Here is a 24,461-nt window from a genome sequence, read left to right as displayed (position 1 = left end):
TTTCCTCTGTTTAAGTAATTTTTCGATTTCAATCAACGAATTTCACTTCTGTGAGTTAAAAAAATGCATATCCTTTTTTAATCTTATTTTCTTTTCAACCCTTTGACCTTTTCAACGGCAGTGATAAAGAACACACACAGGAAATAAGATCGAGAATTTCTTGTTTATAGTTTTTTTTCTTTCAGAGCGATTGAAACATGATGTTTAAGATTGTCATTTCATTTTTAAAGTTGTGTTTGACATTTTCTGCATCTGTGCGCTCTGTGTTAAATGTATCTTAAATGTCAACGAAACTGACCCCCACACATTTTACAATTTAAATTCATAATTTGGGTTGTTGTTGTCACTGTTGTCCACCAGTTCTTGAGTACTGGCCAACGACAGGCATCTGGCATCACTTGGAATGTCTTTATCATAGAAATGTAATCTTTGTCTTCTTGTCATTATGCAAATCATTTGATCCTGTCCAAACACTAGGAGACTATGTAACTGCCCCGACAATGTCTGCAACACACTTTTAAGCCATAATGGTCATTTTGATAATGGTCAATGTTTGGTTGGAAAATTTGCATACTTCATAGAGATAAAACAGGGCAGCAAGACAATTCTGCCCGCAAGGCAAAAATAGATAAAATGTCTCCAGATGTCTGGTGGTTAGTGAAAATACATACGTATTTATCTGTTGTAGGTGTGTGTGGAATTATTTGCATTGCCGGGAAAAAAATAATGTGGGTCATAAAAAAAATTATAAATAAAAAAAAATTACAAATATCAAAATGAAATATACATTAAAAAAGGCCTGGGACCTTCTTTCCACAAATTTTTTCTATTGAAAATATTTTCTATAAAAAATACAACCATCCACAAAATATTTTTTTGGAAAATATTACCTTCCGCAAGGTTTGCCATAGAAAATGTTATTTTCCACAAGATCTTATTTACCAAAAATTACGTTCCATACGATTTTCTATAGACAAATGATATCTTCCAAAAATGTTCGCTAGAAAATATTACCACCCACAAGGTTTTCTATGCAGAATATATTTACAAACTTATTTTACCTTCCATTAAATTTTCTATACAAAACATTGTCTATGGTAAGATTTTCAATAGAAAATATTATCTTCCACAAGATTTTCTTTAGAAAAATACTTTTTCACAAGATTTTTGATAAAAATATTACCATTTACAAAACTTCTATAGGAAAATTTACCTTCCACAGGAGTTTTTATAGTAAAAATTAACATCCACATGATGTTAGCTCGAAATATCTTCCACAAGATTTTCGATAGCAAATAGTATAATGTTGGATGGGAAATAATATTTTCTACAAAAATTTCTATACAAAACATTATCTTCTCTAAAGATTTTCGCTAGAAAATGTTGGATTCCACAAGATTTTCCCTTAAAATATATTACTTCCACAAGATTCTCTATAGAAAATATTATTGTCCACAAAAAATTCTATAGAAATTATTAGCGTCAAAGGTTTCCCATAGGTAATACTACCTTCCACAATATTTTCGCTAAAAAATACGTTCCAAAAATTTTTTCATTGAAAATAATACCTTCACAAGGATCTCCAAAATTACCATCCACAAAACTTCTATAGGAAATATTGCCTTTCATACGATTTTCCGTAAGAAATATTACCCACCACATAATGTTGAATAGAAAATACTATCTTCCACAAGATGTTCTATAAAAGCTATTACCATCCAAATGATTTTCTATAGGAAATCGTGCCTTCAGCAACATTTTCGCTAATAAACATTACCTTCCCTAATAATTTTCTTCAAATTGTATTTCCTTCCACAAGATTTGCGCTAAAAAATAATACAATCAGCAATAATTTCGTTAGAAAATTTTACCATCCACAATATTTTCCATAGAAAATATGACCATCCAAAGGATTTTCTATTGAAAACGACCTAAATATTTCCTATGGAAATACATTTTTCATTTCCCACCTTAATACCCTATACATATTGCCCTACCCTTAGCAAATCAGTAAAAAGCTAACAAGTTGTTCGCAATTTGTTTGAAACATATCTGAGAAGCATCAAAGGGCAAATTAGCCCAAATACAAATTGCCAGCTGTCTTCGTATGAAGTGGCTTTGGTCTAAAGTACCAAAAAAGAAAGTCATTAACCTCTTCTCCCCTTCACCAACCAAATAGATTAGAAGTAACAAATATATATTCGTAGCTGATAAAGTGTCGTTTAGCCAAAATAAACATTACACTCTTAACCTTAGAGGGTCTGCATCTAAAGTGCTTCTTCTATGGTATATTCTTTCACACCAAATGGACCATTTACAAGTGCAGAGCAGAGCGGAGCATGGCTTATTTATGGCAAGACATTTATTTACACATTTTTGTTTTCTCTGTGTGTGTGTGTGCTTTTTTCAAAAGTCAACAACCAAAGGGAAATGACAAAGTTCTTTCCAAGTGCCACAAAGTAAATGTGGTGCAACGGGAGAGGAGGGGAAATGTATTTTAAAACACCTCATCACCATTTCTTGTCACCCAAAATGATGGACATTGTTCATTTTATAAATCACTGTCAATCACTGGAAATACAAACGGGTCGGTCCAATGCCTTGCAGAGGATAAGAAATGTTGATGAAAGAATGCTGCTTGTCTGGAGATGTGTTGCTCTAAATGGAAAATTTTTTGGGATGAAGCAATAATAAAGAAAACAATGTGTGAATGGATATTTTATCATAGCAGATATTGTGGAACGTAATATATTCTGGAGAGAATATTGTGGAAAATAAAGATTTTGGTAGAAAATGTTGTGGAACGTTATATTTTTTCTTAATATATTGTGGAATTTAATATTATCATAAAATATCTTCCGAAAAAAAATCTCGTGGAACCTATTTCCCACAGAAAATTTTGTGGAACGTATAACTTTTTATACACAAATTTAATTAAAAATAATTTCTATAGAAATTTTTGTGGAACGTCATAGAACATAATATGTTCTACAAAAAAATGCTGCGAAAGAATGTATTTCGAATGTGGAACACAATATTTTCTATAGAAAAATTTTCTATGAAAAATGTTGTGGAACATAATTTTTTCTATAGAAAATCGTTTGGAACAAAATATTTTCTAACGAAAATCTTGTGGAACATAAAATTTTCTATAAAAATAATGTGGAACATAATATTTACTAATGAAAATCTTGTGGAACATAATATTTTGTTGGGGACATTTTGTAAAACAAAAAATGCCTTATAAAAAATATGTGATTCTCAATGTTTCTATAGAAAACCCAGCGGAAAGCATATATATATTTTATATATTTATTTAAAAATCCACGCCTTATAGGTCCTTGACCAAACTATTTATTTAAAAATCTATGGCTTATAGGTCCCTGGAAAAAATTATTTCTCCTGTGGATCCCATTCTGAACAAAGAAATTTCTTTTTTTTAATTTTCGAATAATGTCGATTAATTTAATTTCCCCCACTGTGCTGAGTGACAAAGATCCATCAAACCATAGACAAACTGGCTGGCATTCGCCAATGGACTTTTTGTTTTTATTATTATTTATTTTTTGGTCCAGTTTTGTTTATTTAAAAAACATTTCGCACAAACACATTAAATTTTTGGCTTAAGAAAAATAAATAGCCGGGATATGTTTTTTATCATCATTTGTGGCGGTCAATTAAATGTGTGTGTTTTTTGGTGAAAATGAAACCACTGATCATGAGATTGATATTTGTTTACAGAACGCAATGAAATATTTATAGAACAAAAACACACAAATAAAAAATATTTTGTATTTGAAATGGTATATTTGTGCATACAGTTGCAACGGTGCAAATACACAATGGATTTAAAAAAAATTAAGATTTGCTGGAATTTCCAAGACCCTGTAAATGTTTCCATTGTTAGTTTTTTTAAATAGAAAAATAAACTGGTTTGAAAAAAATAATTTTTATGTGGCATATTGACACTGCCATAAAACATATATTTTATTACACAAAAATACTCCAAACGAACGACCATTCCACCGTCCACATCATCCACACATCAACACTAACAAGACAATAAAAATCCACGGACTTAAACTCTGCTCTCGCTCTCGGGGTTAAAGCCATGCATGGATTATGTTCTTAGAGAGTAAATTAAATTTGGCGACAATAAAAAATATCCTTGCTTGCCAAACCGAATGGACTTCGTCGTACTCAAAGTGCTGAGTGTGTTATTATTTAAAAGTGGCTCCCGGATCATGGTAGTATAAATAATTCAATTTACATCACTTGTCCTGATAGGGATTTAGATGGGGGATCAATGTATTGTCATTATTGAGATTTCGTTGTCATGATATACACATACAGACACATAAAAACGAATGAACACATTTAAATTTTTTGGGTGTGTTGAGTGAAATGTGCCAATGGCCAGCACATAAAATGGGAAGGATTATTCTTTTGTTAGGGTGGGAGGATATATAACGTAACAGAATCCTGACATTAATGACAGAAATAATATTGAATACTGAGTGAAGGGTTATATATTTTGATTCCCTTTAATATCCAGGAAATTGAATTTTAAGTAGACGTATAATTTCTGAGCCGATTGAATATTTTGTTTCGTTCAGGACAATAAAATTCAGACAGAAGTCGTTGTAGAGATTATCGAGCAGGGAAAAATATGTATTTAAAAACGCCTTATAGGTCCTTGGGAAAATATTTATATAAAAATCCACGCCTTACAGATCTCCTTTGGAAATATATATATATATATATATATAATAATTCACGCCTCAATGCTCCTTGGAAAAAAAATATTTAGAAATCCACATATCCTTTCAGAAAATATTTATTTAAAAATAGAAACTCTATCTTAAAAATCTCGAGCTCTCAATTCAACAGACGGATTTCAATAGACGGATAAAAGTTTAATTTGATCAAGATTATATTTTATGCGGCGTCCGGTGAATATTTCGAGGTTAATTTAATTAATTTTATTCTGCAATTAATTTCGAAAAGTCTTCATTCATCGTCCATGTGACGTATGAGTAATGTATTTTCAATTGCTGTATTACAATTAACACTCATACGTCCCATATCACTCCCTCCTCCGAATGGAATGTGATGACACGGAAAATATAAAAAATACTTCACCAGGAATGTCTCGAAGCGTGTTAAGTAAGCTGTTTCATTATGCAAATCCAAAGAACGAAAACGAAAAAAAATGTTGGCCTTAATACCACCATTGTCAGACCATGAGTGGTAGATTTGAAGCAACGATAAATAACTCAACGACAGCAGAACAACTTCATCGTTGGCAAACAAAAAACTCAGCCTGAAGATTTAAATACAAGGACTTCATTACAACGAAGAAGAGAAGTGGAAAATCAACAAAAAAACCCTGAAACACTTTCGGTCAAGTCGGCACAAGTGGTTGGTGCCAGGCGTTAATATTTTGAAGAGCTGTTAAAACAGCACAACAACATCACCAACAACAAAGAACACAAATGTGTACTTGTAGCCATGAGTGCACGTGTTTGGTAGTTTAAACAATGTAACCATAAAAAATATTAACTAAAATGAGAAGTTCCAACAAAAAATAAAAAATATATGACAACGGTGATTATGATGTCGGAGACTACTTATTTTTTGGGTGTAATTTTGTATGTCAATAATAAGGTGCTTGGTGGAGTGAAGCTCTGGGCCTCCTCTTTGCCAGGTGTCACAAATTGTTCAAAATCAAGCCGTCACTGTATGGCCCCAGGGCAAATACCAGCTGCTGTCAAAGCTGAAAGCCAACTTAGACATGAAAAAGTACCCATCTTAAATTGAATGACAAGCAATAAAAGTTATGAAAATTTATTTTGATATGAAAATATGTTGCCAAAAATAGGATTTCTTTGAAAGATAAATTGAAATTTAATTTTTTTATGATTCGGCAAGAGGAAGTTGGTAATGAACTAAATAAACACAGAAATTAGTTTTAATGGAAATATTATAAAGGAAGTTGAAAGTGGTTTACTTTCACGTTTTTAAGAAAAATTATTGTGTAAAGACCCCATCCACCTTATTTGACCAGTATATAATCAACTTCAGTTACCTACTTTGAGAGTGGTAGCCATTTATAGTACCGGAATTTTAAGACAACAGTCCGTAGCCTGACAACAAACAAATAAAATCCTGCAAGGGGTCACTGGAACTCGGTTCTTTTCGTGCAAAGATGTTGTAGGCATCTGGAAAACATTGTTAAATTTTTCAATATGTCAAAATATATAATGGAGAAGATTTTGTGCCATTAATATTTCCCAACAATTTTTTTAAAATGTTTCGCATCAAAATCCCAAAGTCCTCATTTACAGTATCATTTGTTCATACATATTCTAATTCCTTATATGAAATTATTAAACATTTGTATGATGGTGCGAATGAGTTTTGTCACCACTCATAGGCCTATAAGGAATGCAATTTTGAAATCACATTGCAACATACTGAGAAGTGGTGACAAGATGGGCTCCAAAATTGAACTACATTAATATATTTTTAAATTTTTCGTAGGTGCGTATTAGTATTGTCACACGCATAACCTATAACCTCCACCATAAGGTGGATTGTATATTAAATTTGTTATTAATTTTAAACGTATACAAAGGTGCGTATGAGTATTGCCAAAACGTATACGCCAATATGGATAAATTTCTCACTGAGGTAAACATGTTGGTATAGCTCCCTATTATTGAGGATTTAGTTTTTATTTCGCAATTCAAAGCGGAACATTTTCTTAACGATTTACCCAAGTCATGCTGGTAGACTGTAAATGAAGACTTTTGGCTATAGACATCATCTAGAAGGCCTTCTAAGTAAAGAAAGTCTCTAGAAGTTTTTAAATTAAAAATACATCTAGAACGCGCTTTATTTAAAAGGTCAGTAGAATTTCGTTTAGATATAGAGAACATCTTAGTATAAATAATACCTCTAGAAGGCCTTCTTATTATTTAAGGCCCCCAGAAGGAATAAGACTTTTACAATGCATTCTAAATAAGGAGAATCTTTTTAAGACTTTGCTTCATTAAAAGATCTCTTTATATCGTATTTTAAATTTATAAGTATGCAAAATATAATATAGTTCAATAATAGAGGTAATTTCGTAATTTTGTCAAGGGTGCGTATAAGTGATGTCACAACGTATACGTACATCGAATTTTGAATTAAAAAATAAAAATCTTGATTTTTAGACCTCATATTCATAAAGATAATGCGGGAATATTTTAATGTTTATCTTTTGAATTGAGTACATCTTACAAAGCAACCAGCAACTGAACCTAGACACGACAATGGTTGATGGTGAGGATGCTGCTGGCAAACCAGTGACATACATTTGTGTAAGTCCACAATTTCCCGAAGATATTATCGTTATATAGACCTCTATGTTGAGGGCTATAGTTTTTATCTACTTTGGTAAAAAAAAAAACATTGTATAATTTAATAACATAGAACATTTCATAATTTGTTCAAGGTTGCGTATAAGTGATGTCACAGCGTATACGCTGTGAGGAAAATATTTTAAAGTTTTTTTTCTTTTGAATTTAATTAATTGATTTTTAATGGTGAAGTTCAAAGTTTGTTTGTTTGGTTAAAAACACACACACTAACACAAAATTTATCCTCACAATAACCAAAATCCTCCACCTTTCCTTTTTCAAAATAACAATGCCCCAACCACTATCAATTTTTAAAAGAAAAGTAAAAAACGCGTACGTAGTTGAAAAGCCCTGAGTGGTAAAGTGAATTAATTTAAGTTACAGGGTTATGCAGGATGTGGCTGGCAACAGTGAGGCCATCATACTGGATCGTCTGACGCCCGGGACACAATATTCGATTGTTGTATCAGCTGTCTGGCTGGGCAAGAAATATCGCAGCCGTCAAGTTATATTTAGAACATTAGGCAAGTATTATTTCCAAAAGGCAGAAAGAGACAATTGAACAAAAACACAGAAAACACAACAAAAAATGTTTAACCAGACAAACAATAATATTAAATGGTTTGTTGTTTTTTGGTATGGAACACCAAAAACAACAGGACTCATGTTGTTGTGGTCATTAATATAATGAATCCTTTTGAATAATAAATTGTGTTACTCGCATACACTAAGGCTTATGTATGCGAACAGAGCCAGCGGAATATGGTTATATGTATGTAGGTCAGTAATATGAACACGCACACACAGGTTCTCATTTGTGTGTGCGCTTGTATTGCCATTGGCCACTGGCTCTATTGGTGTATGCGTATAAGCCTATTTTGATGAATAATTTTTTAACCTTTTAATACCCTGCCATATGTTTAGATTTACCACCCAAACCCTATGCCCAGCAAGACAGCGGTGGTGGCGATATCGGTTCAGGGGGTATTGTCGGTTCATCAAACTCAATAGGTGGCAGCAGTGTTAATCGTGGCAGCAGTAATGGCAATGGCAGCGGTAGTGCCTACAACGAGGATGGGGTCACATCGACTGCCACGAATTCATTATCACATGGCACACACAGGGAATTGCCAACGGTAAGTAAGAAATGATAATTGCAGGATACTTCTACCCCACCCATACCTTTCTTTTTTCAAAATGTCCAAGTTATGATTGAAACTACTAAGGAGCAAAATAATTCCTCCCCATAGTACCATAATCTTCTGGCCATGTTTTGCAATTTTTTAAATTTCTTTTTGTTTTTTTTTTATTCCTTTGGTCTGTTTTCTCATCTTCGCTTTCCCTTTAGATACGAGGTGTTGAAATTGGCATTGTCCTCATCGTATTGATGGTGTGGGCCGGAGCGATAGCCTTATTCTTTAATCGTTGGGGCAAAATACGTATGCTCCTACCCTATCAGCCGGACTACAAACATGAACAGCTCAAGGTTCCGGGAACTGGTGTCTGCAGTGGAGGTGTTTGCAATGGCCAACATTCACATCAGGTACAACAAAGCAAAATACTATAGAATACAAACATCACACACACAAATATACACAGACACATTCATTCATACATAGTATATAGAAATTCATCATCCACGAAGCAGAAGAAAATGAAGACATGTTGATAAGATTGTATCTGAAGCATTCCTCAGCAATCCATTCATCCAATCATCTATCGAACCCAGTAAATCAAACAACAATGTTGTATTTGGAGTGCTTGATCTGTGGCATTATGATGGAAACACTTAGGTTCCGACTTCGGAAAAAAAATTTCCTTGTCATAGTAAAGAAAAAAATGTGTAAGTCACATCACCATCCATCCAACCATTCACATTCAAACATTCAACCATCCATCTCATCATGGAGATCCCAGAAGCCTTTACAAAACAGTTGTACAAACATAACTCTCCTGGTTTTCCGTTTGTTACGCCTTGCCGATTTCTTGGTTGATTTTTTTTCGTTTGCCTTTGCCTTTGGATGAATTAGTTTGGAAAGTTTGAACAATCAGCAAAAATAATTGAAATTCCTTAAGGGTGATCCAGGCAGCACAGCCAGCCATCAGCAACAACAGGAATCACAACGATTTGTTTTGTGTTCTACGCACATTCCAAAATGTAACCAAGCAACAAAACCGAACCTAGACACGACAATGGTTGATGGTGAGGATGCAGATAATGATTCTGGCAAAACAGTGATTTGAGTGAGCAAACATGTTGTGTGTAGTTGTAGGTCCACAATTTGTCCCTAAAGGGCATTTTGGGGAAAAAAGGCAGGAAGACATGTTTTGTTTCTTCATGTCGCAATAATATTTTGCACATGCATAGGTTCCATGGGGAGCATTTTGATTGCCTAGCTGTAGTTTTTCATATGAACAATTATTCTGGATTTTTTCCAAAATTATTCTGTATTCCAAGAACAAAAAAAAAGTTGGAAGTTGACCATCAGATGGTATGGCAAAATATTAAGGAATTTCTCTGAAATTTAATAAAAAATGTTTAGCCTATAGAAGTAGCCACAAAAAATAGGGAAACTTTTTTCAATAAAAACCCAAAAAGACCGATTTGTCTAGATCGTTCTCTCATCAGGCCCTTAGGAAGCTATTTTTTCCTTAGAAGAATTTTTGAAAAAAAAAATCAGATATTATTTTTATATGTGCCGAAATTCTAGAGGAGTTTCTATCTGCCAAAAAAGCCTGTAAAGAAAATGTTCTATTTGTAAAAGACCTCCAACAAGTGTTTACAGAAGATCTGTAGTAAAAAGTATATACTAGACCTTTAGAAAATCCTGCAGAAGACGCTTAGACTATAGACGACCACCACACGGCCCTCTGATAACAGAGGAACTTCAGAAAGTCTTCCAGCTATAGAAGACCTGCATAAGGTTGTCTAACTGTAGAATACCACGAGATGGTTCTCTATTCCTCTGGAATGTATTCTGACTATAAAATGTATTTTATTTGTAGAAGATTTTCTACCGAAAAAACACCTCTGGAAGGCCTTATACTTATAGAAGACATCTAGAAGTTATACTTAGTATAGAAAAGCTTTAAAAGAATTCTTTCTAGAAAATATCTCTAGATAAAGAAGACCTCTATTTTCAGGTATTTCAGATATAAGAAAACACATATAATATAGTTTAGGTATACAGGTTCGTTAGAAGGTGTAGCAGAGCTCCAGAAGGTTTTCCACTTCTAAAATATCTCATACAGGTATTATTGGTGTAGACGAATTTTTATGGGCATTATTTTTTAAATGATCTGCTTTCTCCAGTTTTCTTCCACTTGTAAAATACGTCTAGAGAGTCTTCTATTTAAAGTATATTTATTTATAATATAGATAAGCTCCAGAATTATAGAAGACTTCATAAACATAGTTCTCCCTATACATGCGAACATATTCTTCTGTCTACAAAAGCCCTATCAAAGGTCCTATCTTACAGAAGAAATTCTTACGACATTTGGAAACAGGATCTGTAGCAGGATCTATAATGGCAACCTCCTATAAACAGATAATTTTGTTCACTCTAAGGAATACTTGATAAAGGTCTTCTGTCGTCAGTCTATGCAAGAACCGAATAAAATCTTTTGTATATATGATAACTATAATTAGACCAGATAAAGGTTTTTGTCTATAAAAGAAATGACGAAGGGTTTATATCTGTGGAAGTCCTGCAGGATGTTTTGTGTATCCAGAACAAGGCCTGAAGACTGACTTTTCTAGGACGGAAGAAAGTTTTCTATGTATGGAAGGTTTGAAGAAAGTTTTTTTTTTGTCTACAAAGGAGACCTGTTTATAGATGATCTGAAGAAGGTTTACTAAGGTCTAGTAAACTTGAAAAAAGTAGTTTGTCCTCAAAACACCTCAAGGATCTCTGTCTACAAAACAACTGAAAAAACCCCGATAAAATATTTTGGCTCTTTATAAAACAATTTTTTTATATGGGAACAATTTTCTTTATATAAAATCCTTAACATAGACTTCTTTATTTGAAATATTTTTCCTTAAAAATAGTTCCTATTTTCATAGATCACCGGCAATATCGTATCCTTAAATTGAATTAAAGGCTCTTTTTTAAGTATGCCACATGTCTCCTCAAATCACTGTTCCCGTTAATTTCATGTCGACGAATAAAAGAGTTCAAATACCCTTGAAATATGATTCAACAACAACAGCAGAAGACAAGAAACCCAAGCTAACAAAAAGGCAAAAAACAAGACCAAAAAAATAATACCACGTTCAAGTGATTTTTCTTTTTTACAGTTTTGTTTTTGGTCTTGATGGCCACGTTTACTTCGTTGTCTTATTTATTTAAAGGTTGTTCAGTTTTTTTGTTGTCGTTTTTTTTCTCTTTCGTTTTCTTACCTTTTTGAAGTTCATATATAATTTCCACTTGGGTTCTGTTGTTATTGTCACATTTATTGGTTACACGACTGACTATTTGATTTACTAAATGTCAACAACAAGAACAAAAACCAAAAGAAAAAAACAAAGCCATAATGGAATATCAAAACCCATAGACTCATACACGCACACATCAAAAACACACAAAACCACAAACCATTCATACTCCCCCCATCACCACCATCACATTTATATCTATTGACTATTTTCAAGGAAACCTTAAATCTTAGAATAAACCAAAAAGCCAACCGCCGACCCTCTCTCTCTCCAAGACCCTATAGACAACCACAACAACAATAACAGCAAAACAAACACTGAAATTGGTGCTTTTCTTATTCCTATTCTCATTCAACAATGAGTTTCGTTTTCAGTTTTCTTATGTTAATTTGTCGATAAAAAAAAACAGTGAACTACAATAACAATATGAATACAAGTCCTATTCGTGATATACCATCATCATATTCTAGTTCTATCACTCCAATCACTTTTGTCATTCTTTGTTTTTGTTGTCACCCTTTCGACAATTGTTTTACTTTCACGTTTTTTTTTTTTGGTGATTGAAAGAGAAAAGCCGTCTTACAGAGAAAGGCCTTTGTCTACAGGATTAATATATATCTATGAATGTATTATATAGTTCCATAACTTATACCTAGTTAGGATTTCTATATAATTTTGAAGGTTTGTGAAAGGTCTTTGTCTACAGATGAAATTGTTCCGTAGTAGGATTTCTATATAATTACGACGGAAAATATCTTATTCAGTACATGTTAAAAACATATGATCAGGTCTTCTTTATACGGATAGACCACGTTTAAGAATATTCTATAGAAGACCTGTAGACGATCGTATGTTTGTGGAACATGTGTGTGAGGCTGAAAACCCTATGAAATAACTAAAGGGGGACTTCTGCATGTAATAGATCTGGAGAAGGCATTTTATATAAAAGAACTGAGGAAAGTTGTTTATCATCAGAAGACTACCTGAGGGAGATCTACGTTCTTAAGGTCTTCTACCTTAAGAACGTATTCGTTCTAAAAAAGTCCTGCAGATGGTCGTATGTTTGTTGAAAAGCTGAGTACTGCCTTCAGCCTATTCTTCAACCTGAAGAATATATTTTGACTACCAAAGAACTGAAGAAGGTCCTCTTTCTATAGAAGGCTTGAATAAAGTTATTTGTTTACAGAAGAAGACCTGAAGGAGGTCCACAGTCTATTGAAGACCTGGAAAATTGATTCAGCCTAAAGAGATTCTCAAAAGTATTTCGTAAATAGGGGAAAGGTCTTCAGTCTATAGAAGATCCGAAGGAAGTCTTCCGTATATGTAACACCTAAAGGAGGTATTTTTCCTATAAAATAAATTAAGAAGATTTTCTGTCTTTAAAAGTAAAGGCCGTCTTCAGAAGATGACCTGAGGGAGGTTTACTCTCTTCTGTCTTCTGCTGTGGAATGTCTGAAGGAAGTTTTGCTACTTCAGAAAAATAACTGAATTCATTATGTCTTTCAAATGCCTGGAGAAGGTCTAATGTGTATAAAAGACCTGAAGAAGGACATGTGTCTATAGAAGACCTGAAAGAGATATTAAGTATATTGACGACCGGAAGAGGAACTTCTGCATATAGAAAGCCTGAAAATGGTCTTTTATCAATAGAAGACCTGAAACATGCATTTAGTCCGTAAAAGAACTGAAGATGGTCTTCTGTCTATGGAAGGTCTGACAAAAGTTTTTGTCTCCTTCAGAAGACCTGAGGGGGTCTAATTTCTATAGAAAACACGAAAAAGGTATTCTGTCAGTGAAAGGCCGTTCTGTGTTCAGGTCTTATGTCTATAAATGATCTGCAGAAGGTCTCCTGAAGAGCAGAAGTAGATCTTCTTCTGACATGATGAAGGATCTCTATTTCCCTCTTTCTTAAGAATTCTTTGAAGTTTTATTCGAACTTTATGAAGTTTATTGAATACCTACTAGTAGACTTTGTTCTAAAAAGGCCTCAGGAACTCCCTCATAAAAGTCTCGAGAAAGATATTGATTGTCGCGACAATGTCTTCTATCTGCAAAAGTCCTGAAAATGTCTTCCATAGAAAAAGTCCATAGAAGGCCTAGGAGTGCAATTTACTTTTGCAGGACCTAAAAGAAGACGTATATATTTTTAAGACCCTGTGAAGGACTCCTTCTATAGAATATTTGGGCAACCTTCTCCATTTACAGAAGACCTAAAAAAGATCTTAGGTTGGAGGCAATCTACCTATAGAGTCAATAGATTATATTCTGTTTTCAAAAAAGTGAAAATAGTTCTCTACCTAAAAAATACATCAAGAATTTATTGGAATAGTTCTCTACCTAAGAAAATAAATGAAGAATTTATACCGTATAAAGAAGACTTGAAGAAGTCCTGTGAAATCGATTTTTCTCCAGAGCCAACAGAAGATACAGTATAAGGGGGTTTCTCTCGTGAGACGTTTAAAGAATGGCTTCTTTATATGTGACTATACAATGATTTGGTTTTTGGAAGACCATAGTCTATATACTGCTTTATAGAGCTTATATAAGGATGTCTTTAATAGGTCTTAAATGGATGCGAAGTCTTCTATATGTACATTTATGGAATTTCAATAATTGGCAACCCTCTCGTACATCTTCTATACATGATTGATTATTCTCTTTAGTCTCTGTAGCATTCCCTTGACTCCAAATCTCCCTACTCTCTTCTCTGTAATTAGTTACCTCTCCATACATTTTCTTCTACTTAACCATAATCAGCATTGTTTTCTCCCTTTAGTTGTCTATCATTTGTTTGTGATTATGATTTACACTTCCCTCTACACACACCCCCTCTTACTATCTGGTACATAAATCGTGTTAACATCACTATCATATTACCACTACCATCACAATTCAATAAATCACTTGATTATGGACTCGATTAATTGAGTTTACGTTAAAACAAACAAAAATAGATTTTTTAACTTATTGAGATAAAAAGCAAAAGCAACAACAACAAATTATCGTGTTTGTCATTTCTTGTTTGTTTTTTTCTTTGTCCTATTTTCCCGCCTTTTTTCTTTCGTTTTTTTCTCTAGAACTTACATCACGATTTGTTCGTTAAGGTACAATAAATATCAAAAAATAAACCAAACAAACTCCTATCATTTGTAAGATATTGTTCTGAATTTTTTTTTACAAAAAAAAAAAAACTATAAATATTTTACGTTACCTTTCTTTCTCTGTCTTTTACAAAGCAACAAATTTCTCTTTATACAAAAAGTACAAGCAAAAAAAATAATTTAAAAATCCAATTGAATTTTGCTATTTTTTCCTACATTTTTTGTTCGTAGAATAACAAATTTTTGTATTTGAATATTTGGCCCAACTGCCTAGTTTTTAGTTAAAGTTTTGTAGAAATTTATGCTGTACTAGAAAGAAGATGAATGAAAATCTAAAATTCACAGAAGTTTTAAGCATGACAATAGAGAGGTACATTGTAGTGTGTACCAAATGTCACCAATTCAATTTCCAACATTTTGAATGGAAAACCTATGATTTTATTATGCATGCTGTTTTGAGTTTGTGAAGTAAGAGAAAACCATTGTTGAAAGGACTTAAATACAAAGAAATATTTGAAAAAAAAAACACATTTTTAAATTTGTATTCATAGAAATAGTAAAGAAATACTGCAACGATACATAAAGTGGCGTATGATTACTGTCAGTACGTATACGCCCAAGTATACCTAAAAGATATTTTTTTAAATAACCCCAATGGTTTACTTCTAAATTTAAATTTGGTTTCTGTATAATAATTTTATACAAAATTTATAATTTGAAAATGAAAACCCTATTTCCGAGATACGTGTTACAACCGTTATAACGTATACGACAACCTTGACCGATGTAAACTATAGAAGAATTGAAGAAAATATCCTGCCTATGGAAGGTTTGAAGAAAGCTGCCTGCAGAAGATCTACTGCCTGTGAACGGTCTGATGGAAGTTCTCTGTCTACAGAAGTAGATCTAAATAACGCTTTAAAACCTGTTGTCTATTAGGGGGAGATATACTGTCTAAAGAAGCACTAAAAGTTCAGTCTATAGAAGACCTAATGAAGGTCAATCTAAAGCAGACCCTAAAAAGGGTTTCTTTCTACAGAAATAGATCTGAAGAAGGTCTTATGTCTACAAAATACTTTGTGTCGTATTTTTATGATTACTGTCAGTACGTATACGCTTAGGTACACCCAAAATATATTTTTTATATAACTCCAATGGTTTGCTACTACATTTAAGTTTGGTTTTGTACAATAATTTTATACAAATTTATAATTTATAAATAAAAAACTATTTACGAGATACGTATGACTACCGTCATAACGTATACGACACACATAACCGATTAAAACTATAGAAGAAGTGAAGATCTCCTGTCTATGGAAGGTTTGAAGAAAGTTTTTTTTGTCTGCGGAAGAATACCTGAGGAGAGTGGTCTACTGTCTATAGAAGATCTGCCGTCTATGAATGCTTCAAAATTATCTCGAGATCTTCTTTCTAAAGATTCACCGAAAGTTTTCAGTCTATAGAATATATGAAGGCCAATCTAAAGAAGGTATTATGTCTACCTAAAGTTAAAGTAGAGCTAAAAAGGAAATTTTTCTAGGGAAGGCATGATGAGAGGGGGCCTATATTTTATTCTATCTAAATAAGTGCCAGGAGAGCTATTCAAACATTATTACGGTATTCTGTGTGAATTGAAAATATAAATATTATTAAATTTATTTCAAAGGATTATAGAAGTATGACAACCATAAAATATAACGTATGTTTACTGTCAGTTCGTATTAAATTTTTTTATATAACGCCAAATACATACAGTTACGAAATACAAAACTATTAAATTTTTATTTTTGTTTCCGTATATTATTATTGTAATTTCTGCTGAATTTGATAATACGATTCAAATTTATAAATAAAGAGCCACTTCCAACGTTGCGTATGACTACCGTCATAACGTATACGACACCGATGTCAAAATATTCCACAATACTCATCAAAATTGGTTAATTCCATTGGTCTACTTAAATTTCAATGCATATCAGCAAACATTTGATTTGATATATCTAACAGCATCAATAATATCATTTCAGACACCCTCAAAAAATATTCGAACACAAATAAATAAAATTAGCTATGAAACCTAAGTAATCCACTTTAAATGTAGACATAGCAACGGATTGATTTGTTATTGGATTTGTGAGGAAAAATAAAATGAAAATTCGGAGGAAAATCAGAAAAATAAATGTGAAATATACCCGGACAACAAGAACAACAGCAATCAAATATCAAGGATACATAGGATACACACTAAGAAATATCATCATTATCACTTCCCTACCCCCAAAACTCGACCACAATCCATGCGAAATAGCCCATGGCAATATTATGGATTTTCAAAATTTCCATTTCATTTGATTTTTGGCCACAAAATCTGATGATGCCCAATGCAGACCGGGTTTTTGGTCACAGTTGAAATGATAATTTCATTGTTGTTGTTATCACAATGTTATGCTTCATTTGTTACACAAAATCCATTGAGTTTTTATATCATACATATTTATCTTGTAAATATGTCAATAATGTGTGTGTGTGTGGATTGCAATTCCTTGGGGAAATTTGTTCTCTGCTGATTGCACAATATTAAATAGGCTACTTAAAATTTACTTTGATGCTTTCATAAGAGTTATTTATATAATATGCAATAATAAGTTATTTTGAAAATGGGGAAAATAATTAATGAAATATTAATTGACTATAAAATCGGATTTGGAAGCATGTGGCGTATAAGTTATGACAACAATTATACGCCACATACCTACCTTATGCAACACAACAAAGGGGAATTTATTTTAATGAATTCGTATGTTCCAAGAATTAAGAAGGAATGGATTAACACATGAATGTATTACGAATGGATACAAAGAAATAATCTTTCTGAGTAAAAGTAAAATACTAATTTTTGAATAGAAAAAATAATCAACTGTTTAAATGTCGACAAAGTACTTTCACAAAAAATGGTAAATAAAATTAGAAGTATTTCTTAAATGAAAATAAATTATTTCAACATTCCTTTTAAGCATCACGTTTCAACGTTCAACGACAGTAAAGAAAAAAGAATTTCTCAATAACTATTCCCTCTCCCAGGAATCCTCACTACAGCTCAAATACCATTCGTAATTTAATTTCAGCAAACATTCATAAATTCCTGAAAATATGCAAGAAAATTTCATGTCATAACTACCAAATGTGCTTGAAAAATTCAAAAGATTCAAGATTTCTCTAAAGTTGAGCGGGGTGAACGATAGTTTGTGCAAGAATTTACATTAACAGTGGTATTTTATTGAAATATCCAATGCAAATAGAAAATAGTTGGCAAATATTTTCTTCATAAATTGGAGGAAAAAAACTCTCAATCTCAAACATATGAAATACTACTGGAGAAAATCCAATTGATGGCAATGACAAATAGGCTATAGAATGCAAAAAGGAAATATTTGAATGCCAGAGTATGTGAAAATGTTAAAATCACAGCCATTAAAAAATCAATAAATTCTTCTTTCTTTCTCTGCACTCTGTTAGCTGCAAAGTATGCCATAAATTTTGATCCCCTGCCTCTCGAAAAAAGTATGCAAACATTTCATTTTTTTCTGGTGATAAATTTTTAATCGCCTCAAGTGATGCAGTGGAATATGGCAACACAGAGCAATCAAATATTTGTTCACTCGAAAACTTGCTAAGACTGCATATATTCATCGGCCGCCATAAAACTGCAGATATTTCTTGTGTCATGTTATTTTTGTGAAACATTAACCTTTAACAGAAAAAAACACTATTAAATAAAGTTTATGGTGGTTCCATTTTTTTGTGAAAACGATATTAACGGCATCAAAGCCAACGAAGTCATTCTCCACAAAAAAAAAGAAAAATAAATTTAAGTTTTAGTGTCTATCAATTGCATACCATTCGCAGGGTGTCATAAACTCCTGAAAGTATGCATCAGTTGCGACCATAAATTTGTTATTTATGTTCATTTTTTCTGTGCAACGTTGGCTACTTTGGGGACCTCTTAATGTAGTGCAAGTAATTTATTGCTGTAAATTTAATGGGTCAACTAAATAACAATGGGAATTAATGTGAAGGAATAAAGAATGGACGAAATAATACAGAATTGAAAAGAAATTGAAAGAAGTAAAAGGAGAGGCACATTTCATGCCCTTCAACAAAAGAACATGGTGGCGTATAATGTGTGTCATAAAGTATACGCAACATATTTCACACATGACCGAAATGAAATGTTGCTTCAGCATAATACATTCGAATCTTTCTTTAACGATTTTAGCAAATACTTTGCTATAGATAAAATTTATAGAACAAAAGATCTATAGATACATTTTTTATAAAATAATATCTCTATAACTTAGAACTACTTGTTCTTGAGTAGTACGAATATTACCAAACACCAAACTTATTTTTTAGAAAATATTTAATATATTTATAATATTTCAAGTGGTAGAGGAGAGAAAAAATCTGTATATAAATGACTACAACATCTATGAACATTAAAAATTAATTATTAATTATTTAAGTTCCTTAAAGCAATGGTTTTCTCAAAGTAAAGTTTTACACAATAGTAGAATGTCTTCATTTTTTTTTAGTTTTTAATATTCCTTTAACAAACAGCACCGGTTGAAAAAAAAGTTGAAATATTATTTATTACAAAATTTGTTCACTACAAATTCCTTTAATAAAAAAAATCCAGACAAGTAAACCCAGCAAACAATAACATCAACAAAAAAAAGAAACCATAACCTTACCGAATGTAAACAATGGCAAACCCCAAAAAGAAAACAAAGTAGAAAAATCTTTGGCCTGTACAATATAATACCATATATAAAGTAGAATTATTTATAAGTTTATACGTATATTATATACACCAGAATACACTTACCATGTATCCACACATACATATACACTCAACATGAAATACATATTCATATCATTGTATTACATTTTGTTATATACATACATATATACATCAATGTGATAGTAACTTAAAATCCATTGCCTATTCATAATGTAGTAAACGAATGCTTCCTAGCCAGAACCTGTGAAAGATAGATGCCCCATTGTTGTATGTAGTAGTGAGTTGTAGGCATAGACTTCCTTTATCATGGGTTCAAGTTAAACAATGGCAACATCAATGGACTAAGAGAAATTATTTGGCACAGTGGCGGAGTTTCTTTTTTACAACTTCAGAAATCTTTACAAAAATTGGAAAAACAGTTTGGCTTTATGGATAAATAGGGCTATAAAAATACCAAAAAGTTACGAATATACATTGCAATTAGGTATTGAACCCATTAACAACCCTAATTTACAAATTACAACATTTCCGTTCGATGGTATAATTATATGGGAAACAACTTTAAAACGATTTATACTCTTACAAATATCCAAAAATATGTCAACTTAAATATTGCAAGCTTTATGGCGATTTCACTTGAAAGACGGACACGACTTAATCGATCCATTACGTTGACCTAGAAGATCGTGTAACCCTTGTGCGTATACATACATAATATACCACTGGATGGCCCACAAAATCATATACTATTTGTCCTTCTTTAAAATATATTAGTTGGAGACTGCGGAACCATAGTGATAAAGCTTTTCAAAATGAATCAAAACGATTGCACGGGTGAAGTTATCCTAAACGGATCAGGTTGCAAGTTATTTTTGGGAACACATTCTCCTAATATCTTGAGGCATTTTTGCGTAATTTTCGCACTTATTTTCTTGAATTGTGAACGACGGGATGACATTTTTAGACATACAAATTTCCCATAAAACTGTCGCTCATAAGATTCTAGATAAAGGCTCCTCTTTTACCCGATTCTTTCTCAGAAAACCTTATATCTACGAAGGAATTCCGGATTTGTTTGAAATAATACCATAACTATATCTCATTATGCTAAACACCTCAATAATAAAAATTATTTGCGGGATATAGATTCGCATAGCCAATTAACTGGATTACTAAATAATTGTAATTGTTTAAGGGTGGTCCAATTTCTGGGAATATATATATATATATATTTTTTCAATTGAAAATGTTTATTAATTTTTCTCCAACATGAGATCCCAAAAAAAAATCTAACTTAAGTTCCGAAGTCTGTTAATCTTCTTCCAGTTTACATAAATAAAAGAAATACATTTTATTTGAAACCATGTGACGTATACTTAGGGACGTAACTTATACGACCTCGTGTTTAACAAATACTAAATAATTTCTAATTTTCAAGTATTCATTAGAATAGAAAAATGTCAATTCGACATGTATTTGAGAAACTACAGAAATATTTCTCAATATTTCTAACTAATGACATATCGTCAAATAATTCATGGGCTTAAAAATTAAATAACAGTGTAATTAAATTGCAATTACATCGTATAAAATTAAACTATAATTACATCTTAACTATAATTTTAATCAAATATATAATAATTTGTACCTATGTCCGCTGGTGCTCTAGATGATAAAGTTAGAAAATTAAGGCCAACAAAACAATTACAATTTTTGTAATATGTCATCTTAACAATCTACAATTTTCGAATTTTCGTCACCATTTTCCTGACCACTGTGCCACTAATATCATGTATTCTGTACACTAAGATACAAAAATCAATTCCTACTCAAAAATTTATAACAACACTCGTAACCAAATTGTGATACCCAACAGATTTCAACACACTCACATCTATCTACTCGTATAATCACACATATCATCCTGAACAATAAACTCTCTACTCATGTAGTATCTCATATATAAAAACCATTTTATGCTTGAATACCAATAAGGTAGAGTAGCTAACAATGAGAAATGATAATAAAATAAAAACAAAAAAACAGAAATACTAGAGAATGAAAAATTATACAACATAGCTACAAATACGAAAATTTGTTCATATATTTTTTTGTTATTATTATCCACATTTTCCCTGCAAACGCTTAAAAGGCCAAAAAATGGTCGTCAAAAACAACAAAAAAACAAACCCCGCAAGCAGCAACAGCATGCCATAATTATGATTGACAGCAACCAACCAAAAATAAATCCCAATCCAACAAAAAACGAATCTACCACTGTTATCACTACTAACAAACAAAATTTGCTAAGTTCACCTTTGTTAGTCCTCCTCCTCATTCGACTCTCTTTCTACTTCCACTTCCTGCGATATTCTTTTACATATTTTTTTTTTGCATTGAGGAGGATGTATAATGTACTGATATGCTCTTGATTTTGTAATAATTTTTTAGCAGTTTTTTAGAATGAAATCTGAAACAAGCTTCTCTTAGAGAAATGATTTTTTGTTGCTTAGATTATTTTTGGTTTTTTTGTTTCGTTCTTTTTTTTCTTTCGAAGCATTTGTAAGAATGTCCCACTAATAACAATTTCTTTAACAACCTCCCACCTCCCCCAATTTACTAATTCAAAATGCTACTACTTTTTATTATGACTACTACTTTTCTTACTACTATCACTACTACTGCTATTACTTCTACTATTACTTAATAAAACTTTCAAACAAATTGCCGAGAAACTTTGATTTTTATGCCAACGTCTTCTTTTTGTGGATTTTTTCTTGTTCTCCCTCCTCCTAACCTCCTCTCGTACTACAACTAAACTACAACTACTTGATGCAAAATGACCTATTTAGTGTTTGCCTCGCTGTGAGGGTTGTGGCATTTTTGATCGCTGTTTTCAGTATCCCCGACGTGAGTTGGAACGTGACTGTGGCTGCCAATTTGCCCTGCTGCACAAGGTGGCCGATGTGGAGAGCTAGCAACCAGCGATAGCCGATGGCGGTGATTCGATATCGCCATCGGAGGGCTATCGGCGTGTCGCCAGTGTCGACAGTCAAGCCATGGCCGTCAGTTCGTACAGTCCCCAGGAGCCGGAGACCGAGGATGACCGCGAAGGCGGTGTGGGAGCCACCTCCACAGCTGCCTCGGATAGGGAGGGTGAAGACAATCGTTTGTTGGAACGTGAACCACGTCATCGCAGCATGCCGACGATGAATCAGAGTAGACAAGCCAAAGCTGGTGGGGACTATCATCATCACTATCATCGTTTGCGCCAAAAGAAATTTGCCACACAGCGTAGCATCCTTAAGAATTCCCAGGATAATACGACCACACCCAATGAAGACCAGGAACTATTAGAGGCCAAAAAACAATTGATTTTACGTAAGCGTAGACTCTTTAGCCACTACCGCCAATACGAACAGTGGCGCAGACGTCAGTTCAGCTACGATCCCTGCTATATGCGGGTGCTGCCGCCACCGTCGCCCATCTGTACGATCGATTACAATACACACACAACGAATGCCAATGCATTTCGTCGTCGCCGTCAGTACCGACGTCAGTATTCATGTGCCGAACGTTCACGCGAAGATTCACGTGACAGTCGTGACTCATCGCATCATGCCAAATATCATAGTATGGCGGCGAGTGATACCATACGAACAACGAATACAAGTACTCTCAATTTAGCAACGAATCCATCGACATTGGATCGTTTCAGTGTAAGTTGGAATAGATTATTTTGTATCCGTCTACCAAAGACAAATAAAAATAAAAGCTTGCAAGCAAAGTGTCGTCTACTATTTACAATCACCACAAAAACAACAACAACTGCTGCTGTCCAAAGAAATAATAAAAAAACAATATGTATTGATGTGGTATTTGCAAAGCAACAAAAATGTAAATCAAACAAAAACAACAACAAATATTGTCTGGAAATTGTAGCACCTGTCATTGTCCTTGTGAAACAAAATTTGTAAATTGAAAATGCAAAATAGTACTTGCACAGACACTATCATTGTATCACCGAAGCACCCACAGGAATCTATATGCATATGTATCATAAATTGCAGCTATGAAATTGTCAATAAATAGCAATCACTTAGAAAAATCAATTAAAAATCATTGAAATCAAACTATAACATTAATACAGAGAGATACGATACGTATACGTTACGGTACATTACTTATAATTAACGCCAAGTGACTTTGTGTTGATCAACAACAGAGAGTCCTCTACACACAATGCAATGTATAACACACACACACACAATGTATGTTAGAGACACAGTCATTTACAAGCACACACGCACACACTCAATAGCATCTCACAACAACAACAGCAACAACAAACAGTCAGTCAATCACTACTCGGAAACACGATAGATCAATCGAATGTTAAGCACTCGTGCAATCAAGTTGGTTTGCCCATAACTTCCGCTCTCTCTCACTACAAATCTCTCTTCTTCTCACATGCAATTACCTATAGCAACAAATTGTGGTATGTCCTCCTTTGTTGTATACTCTTGCTCTCATTAACGGTTATTGAAATAAATAAGCATCTTAATTTACCTGTAATTTTATTTTTTCTATTAATTTTATATATTTTATTGTATTTATTTTTTGTTTCTCACAAAGTAACACCAATGTTGTTATTATTTTTTTTGCTTTTTTCGCACCAAATTTCATAAACAATACTTATCCTGACCGGC

At 32.8% G+C, this 24,461-nt stretch overlaps 1 protein-coding gene across 1 annotated transcript in view; it reads left to right on the top strand.

The window, feature by feature from the left end:
• LOC133322796 (uncharacterized) overlaps positions 1-24,461 on the top strand; it is a 64,815-nt gene that overhangs the window by 35,310 nt on the left and 5,044 nt on the right. The window contains exons 3-9 of the mRNA XM_061531752.1: positions 7,785-7,934; positions 8,139-8,182; positions 8,331-8,542; positions 8,755-8,949; positions 14,925-14,951; positions 22,605-22,718; positions 22,776-23,471. Of these exons, the coding sequence (XP_061387736.1) occupies positions 7,785-7,934; positions 8,139-8,182; positions 8,331-8,542; positions 8,755-8,949; positions 14,925-14,951; positions 22,605-22,718; positions 22,776-23,471 (1,438 nt within the window). The remainder of the gene's footprint in view (positions 1-7,784; positions 7,935-8,138; positions 8,183-8,330; positions 8,543-8,754; positions 8,950-14,924; positions 14,952-22,604; positions 22,719-22,775; positions 23,472-24,461) is intronic.

Source organism: Musca vetustissima, unplaced genomic scaffold, assembly GCF_032173495.1.
Source record: "Musca vetustissima isolate MV318-11 ecotype Yass unplaced genomic scaffold, APGP_CSIRO_Mvet_v1 utg13038, whole genome shotgun sequence".
NCBI classification, from domain to species: domain Eukaryota; kingdom Metazoa; phylum Arthropoda; class Insecta; order Diptera; family Muscidae; genus Musca; species Musca vetustissima.
The sequence above is the reverse complement of the archived record's forward strand: the minus strand, read 5'-3'. Positions and strand labels throughout refer to the sequence as shown.